Below are 6,000 nucleotides of genomic sequence, written 5' to 3' on the forward strand. Positions count from 1 at the left end.
TCCCCCCGGTTTTGAGGCCCACCCACTACCCTGCCCCACATCTCCCCCCGGCCAACTCCCAGATGGTCTCCTGGGACCTGCCACCTCCACAAGCCCCTTCAATGACCCGCCCCCGACATTCGGACCCCAGTAACTCTGCCCCCCACTGGCCAGTCCCTGTCCTGGTACCTGGGCGCTGCTCTGGTCCCCGCCCGGGTAGCTCAGGGGGGTGAGGGGGCAGTTGGAGACCACGCGCTCCACGCCGTGGGGCGACTCCAGCGTGGCGCTCAGGCTCAGCGTGTAGGGCAGCTCCCCCGGGGGGGCCCGCGGGACCCCCTGGATGACGTCCTCGCCCGCCCAGCCTGCAGGGGGAGATGTGGGGTGAGGGCGGGGGATGAGAGAGAGGGGGTGGTTATTGGTGGGAAGGGAGGAGGGGACATTGGGGAACAAAGGGGACATTGGAGGAAGCCCAGGGGGTTGGGCTATAAGGGCAGTTTGGGTGGCTGGGGGGGTTCACACTTGCTGGAGGAAGGATTACAGGGCTTTGGGGGCATAGCAGAGGTCTGGGTGGAGTTATGGGGTTAGGAGGCCCCGAGAGGCGCTTCCCCTGTGGGATGCACGGGGCTAAGCCCACTCTGCTTCCCTCTTCTGCAAAAACCTATGCAAATGAAGCACAGATTAGCATATGGCCAGACTTCATTTGCATAATTAATTCAGAGCTGCTTTTGTGCAAAACCCCGCTCTCATGCAAGAGCCGTCCTTCCTGGAAAAGCAAGGAACCCCTTTTCCCTATGGGAAACCGTGGGATTGCGGGCAGGGCGGCACAGCAGCGATATGGGGCATAGTGAGTTAGGGGGCGGGCTCCCCATGGGTGGAAGGTGGGGCTGACAGGGGCATGGCGCAGGGGAGGAGGGGCTCTGGGACGTGGTGGAGTTTGTGTTCTGGCTGCTTTGTATGGACTCCGCGGTCCCATGTGTTTGGGGGGGGGGGGGAGGTGTCCGGGGTCCGTCCCGGCTGCGAGAGCCTTTTGGTGCCTGGAGGGGGTCCCGCAATATTTACACGCCTGGAGTCAATGGCTAGGCCGTGGCCAGGGTTCAGGCCTCCTCTCTTACCCCCCAACGCACACGCTGCTCCTGCTGCTGGCCAGGGTGCTGAAAGGCCTCCCGCGGGGAGCTTGGGCTTTCTCCACATCCACCACTTGGAGGGAGGAGGGAGGAGAGTGGGGGGTTCGGAAGACGCAACCTGTGACAGCCCAGGCATCCGAACAAAGCAGGGGCGGGACTTCCTGGAGGACTCTGACCAGTGGGGAGGTGGGTGAGTTAGTGTTTGGCTGGCTCAGAGACGGGGGGGGGGGGTCTATGCTGGGCCCCCCCCTTCTCTTCGACCTGCTGCCTGAGAATCACGTCTGGCTGCAGCTGGGGGATGGGGGGGCCGGCCTGGGGGCTCCCTGCACCCCGTGACAGGTTCACAGTGGAGTGTGGAGTGGGGCATGTGGCGTGGGGGGGGACTCACAGTGGGGCACATAGCAAAGGAGGGGGAATTCGCCATGGGGGCATGAGGGTCAGGGGGACTCACTGTAGGGGGCAGGTGGTGGCGGGGGAGGGGCATTCACCCTGGGGGGGGCAGGGGGGAGGCGGCGGGGGAGGGGGGAGGGGGGACTCACCCTGGGGTGCACGGCGGGGGAGGGGGGACTCACCCTGGGGGGCGTAGCGGGGGAGGGGAGACTCACCCTGGGGGGGCGCGGCGGGGGAGGGGGGACTCACCCTGGGGGGCACGGTGGGGGAGGGGGGACTCACCCTGGGGGGCGTAGCGGGGGCGCAGCACGATGGGCAGCACGAAGCGGGCGGCGCCGTCGGGCTCCCGCGGCAGCTCGCAGACGTAGCGCAGGGTCAGCGCCGCCTCCGCGCCGGGGGGCAGGTTCCCCAGGGAGCAGCTGAACACGTCGCCCCCGGCCCCGGCCTCCTCCAGCAGGAACGAGGTCTGGCCCCCCGCCAGCGCGTCCCCGTACAGCTCCCGCGCCTGCCGGAGACACCGTCACCCGATAGCCCCTCCCCCGCCCGCTCCCGCGCCTGCCAGAGACACCGTCACCCGATAGCTCCTCCCCCGCCCGCTCCCGCGCCTGCCGGAGACACCATCACCCGATAGCCCCTCCCCCGCCCGCTCCCGCGCCTGCCGGAGACACCGTCACCCGATACCCCTCCCCCGCCCGCTCCCGCGCCTGCCGGAGACACCGTCACCCGATAGCCCCTCCCCCGCCCGCTCCCGCGCCTGCCGGAGACACCGTCACCCGATAGCCCTCCCCCGCCCGCTCCCGCACCTGCCAGAGACACTGTCACCCGATAGCCCCTCCCCCGCCTGCTCCCGCACCTGCTGGAGACACCGTCACCCGATAGCCCCTCCCCCGCCCGCTCCCGCGCCTGCCGGAGACACCGTCACCCCATAGCCCCTCCCCCGCCCGCTCCCGCACCTGCCAGAGACACTGTCACCTGATAGCCCCTCCCCCGCCTGCTCCCGCGCCTGCAGGAGACACCGTCACCCGATAGCCCCTCCCCCGCCTGCTCCCGCGCCTGCAGGAGACACCGTCACCCGATAGCCCCTCCCCCGCCTGCTCCCGCGCCTGCAGGAGACCCCCCCCCCCCCCGTCTCTTCCCTCCGGTACCTGTTCCTTCTCACGGAGCTGGGCCTCCACGCGGGTGCCCCCCAGCAGGGCCTGGAAGGCGTAGACGGCCGCCTCGGCGTCCAGGGGGAAGACGAAGACGGTTTCCACCGGCCCCGCCTCCTCGTTCCGGTAGCGCAGCTCGCAGGCCACGTCCGCCACGAAGCCGCGGAGCAGCAGCGCCACCGAGCCGCTGCGCAGGGGCACTGGGGAGAGGGGGGTCAGCCACGGGCCCCACGGACCCCCACCGGCCCCGGGGGAGGGGCCTCGGCCACATGGCCCCGCCCACCCACAGCTCCGCCCCCAGCCCTGACTCACCCGGCTCCTTGGTGCTGGTCAGGAGGCCGTAGGCCGACATCTCGCCTGGGGGGCGGGATCTGTGGGGCGGAGGTAGCAGGGCTCATGGAAACAGGTCGGCCCCCACCCGGCCCCCAGTCCCACCCCCTGCCCAGCCAGGCCCAGTGGCGGGGAGTCCCACAGGCACCCAGGCCCAGCTCACAGAGGATGCTGATAGCTCCGCTCTGGCCCCCGGCTCCCTGCCCGCCAACACGGGCGCTGGGGTGGGGCAAGGGGGAGCCATGTGGGGCGCAGGAAGGAGCTGGATCCTGCTGTCTGGACTTTGGGAGCAGGCTCCAGGCCGAGGCAGGAGGAGGGGCGCAGGGGGCGAGAGGCTCCGGGCCCAGGCAGGGGGAGGCCTGTGTGTGGGGGGGGGGGTGCGGAGGCATGACCAGGTGGCTCTGGGCTCTGCCATTGGTCCGGATTCCCAGCCAATAGGAGCAGCTGGGGACGGGGCGGGGCGGAGAGCTGGTTGATGGGAACGGGGACACGCCCCGGACTGTCCCCGAAGCCCTTTTCCTCCAGACACGCCGGTCAAACAGCGCCCAGGGGCATCCTGGCCAGAGGCAGGGGGCAGACGGAGCAGGCAGGCCTAGTGGTGAGAGCAGAGGGGCTGGGAGCCAGGTCTCCTGGGTTCTCTCCCTGGCTCTCGGAGGGCAGTGGGGGGGAGTGGTTAGAGCTGGCAGGCAGGACTGCTTGCTCTCCCCACAGCCCTGGGGAGCCGCGTACCGGGGCAGTAACGGGCTGGGGGCGACCCGGGTGAGCTGGGGGGGGGGGGGGTGACCCAGCTATTTGCTTCCACTGGGGCCCGAGGGGCCGCCATGAACCTCCTGCCCAAACAGCTGCCCAAATCCAGCCCCCCCCCCCCCGGGTCTCTGCCCCCTTCGCCCCTCGCCAGCCCGGGACCGGTGTCCAAGCACCCAATGAAAGGCCGGCACCAGCTGTGCCGTAGTGGGGGTACTTGCTGGGCTGTGGTGACCCCTGCTGTCTGGAGCAAGACCCAGCAGGGAAAACCTCACTAGGCAGAGGTAAGGCCAAACTTGTCGAACCAGTGGCCAGACACCCCCCATGGAGAGGAACAAAGGAAGGTGGATGCTGCCCTGGCTGGGGGGCAGGGCTGGAAGTGGGTTAGTTAGTGGCTGGCTGTCTGGGAGCATGGAGGAGAGCCTAGGGAGAGGAGCTGGAGTTTAGGGGCCCAGTCTCCCCCATCTCAAGGGGGCCTGAGGCATCCTAGCCCAGCTCTGTGACCAGATTCCATCTGTGCTGTGCTGTATCCTGGAGAGGCAATAAACTTCCTCTATTCCACCGGCTGGTGCAGTCTGTTTGTGCCATTTCGGGGTGCAGGAGACAGGGGACCCCCAACGCGCCGTCACACTGGTGTCAGGGGTGGGATGCACTGCACCCCGTGGATGGAGCTCCCAGCGGCAAGCGACAAGGCGCCGTAGAAGCAAGAGCCCTGGAGCCAGGCGTGCTGGAGACAGAGCGAAGCGGTTCCTGGGAATCGTGGGGCGCTGCAGCACTAGACTGGTGAGTCTGCACCGAGGGGCCCAGCGGGCAGATGGCCTACGCCCGACTCTTGAAAGCAGAGCTGGTGGGGCTGTGCAGAGAGAGGGGCTTGCCTGTGCAGAAAGCAACCAAGGCCCAGCTGATTGCCCAGCTGGAAGACAATGACCAGCCACAGGGCCAGGATCTTGTCCCCAGGGGAAGCAGCCAGACCCCCCCTGAGAGTGTGTCAGGCTCAGAGAGGGGGAGGAGCGCTGGAACCCACCGGAGAGATGAGACAGCGTCTCCCGGGAAGGCCCAAGACAGTAGGAAAGCAGCTTGGGGGTCTCTACCCCAGATAGAGGACCCTCTGGGCTTGTTGAGAGAGCTATGGGAGGGGAAGACCCCCCTGGATGGAGCATCGGGGGTGGAAGCCGCCCTGGCTGTCCAGAGAAGGCTCACTGGGCTCATGGCCCCGGCCCGAGAGACCCTGGCCAGGGATCAAGGCCAGCGGAAGGGTGGGTGTGACCCCCGAGGACAGGCCTGTGCCAGTCGCCCTGGAGCGGGGCGGCGAGTGGACAGAGGGAAGCCAACTCATGTGGGTCCTCGCCACGGCCGGCCTGAGTCAAGGGGAGCACCCATGTCCCCAGGGCGGGTTCCCACGCAGAGGACCCGAACTTCCCTAGGTCACGAGCGGAGTGACCCTGCTCAGTTCGCTCTCGGAGGGGGGAGAACTGTGACGTAGTGGGGGTAATTGCTGGGCTGTGGTGACCCCTGCTGTCTGGAGCAAGACCCAGCAGGGAAAACCTCGCTAGGCAGAGGTAAGGCCAAACTTGTTGAACCAGTGGCCAGACACCCCCCATGGAGAGGAACAAAGGAAGGTGAATGCTGCCCTGGCTGGGGGGCAGGGCTGGAAGTGGGTTAGTTGGTTGCTGGCTGTCTGGGAGCATGGAGGAGAGCCTAGGGAGAGGAGCTGGAGTTTAGGGGCCCAGTCTCCCCCATCTCAAGGGGGCCTGAGGCATCCTAGCCCAGCTCTGTGACCAGATTCCATCTGTGCTGAGCTGTATCCTGGAGAGGCAATACACTTCCTCTATTCCACCGGCTGGTGCGGTCTGTTTGTGCCATTTCGGGGTGCAGGAGACGGGGAACCCCCAACGCGCCGTCACACCAGCTGCTTCCCCTGCAGCAGGATCCCGGCTCCGACACACCCAGGGAGTCTCCGCGGAGCAGCCGGGATCTGAGGGTGCTGGGGGGGGGGGGGCACAATAGCTCCCTGGACAATCCCCAGCTCCGAGGCCGGGCGGGAACATTGGGAGGCCCCGGGTCACCCCCAGGCCGGGCAGGGTCCAGAACGAACCCTTGGGGAAACTGAGGCAGGGCTGCTTCACAACCCTCCTTCCTGTCAGTCAAAGTCCCTCTCCCAGCCAGTGGCGCCTTCCTTTGGTGCTGCAGCGCCCAGCCCTGGCCCCTCCCCCCCCCCCGAAAGGAGCCCTTCCCCCGGCTCTGGGGTACGTGGCACAGCGGGGCGGGGGGGGGGGGGGGGCGCT

At 68.0% G+C, this 6,000-nt stretch overlaps 1 protein-coding gene across 6 annotated transcripts in view; it reads right to left on the reverse strand.

The window, feature by feature from the left end:
• Window positions 1–6,000, reverse strand: part of LOC142821379 (von Willebrand factor A domain-containing protein 5A-like) — a 51,127-nt gene that overhangs the window by 11,990 nt on the left and 33,137 nt on the right. For 4 of the 6 annotated variants that reach the window (XM_089774108.1, XM_089774109.1, XM_089774107.1 and 1 more), the window contains exons 3-5: window positions 2,639–2,841; window positions 1,776–1,998; window positions 169–341 (exon numbers count right to left, since the gene is read on the reverse strand). In XM_089774108.1, the coding sequence (XP_089630234.1) occupies window positions 169–341; window positions 1,776–1,998; window positions 2,639–2,841 (599 nt within the window). Of the gene's footprint in view, window positions 1–168; window positions 342–1,775; window positions 1,999–2,638; window positions 2,842–2,953; window positions 3,013–6,000 lie in introns of all 6 variants that reach the window. The other 2 variants (XM_075912281.2, XM_075912283.2) reach the window with 1 other exon arrangement.

The sequence above is a fragment of the Pelodiscus sinensis genome, chromosome 30 (genome assembly GCF_052426305.1).
Source record: "Pelodiscus sinensis isolate ZL-2025 chromosome 30, ASM5242630v1, whole genome shotgun sequence".
NCBI classification, from domain to species: domain Eukaryota; kingdom Metazoa; phylum Chordata; order Testudines; family Trionychidae; genus Pelodiscus; species Pelodiscus sinensis.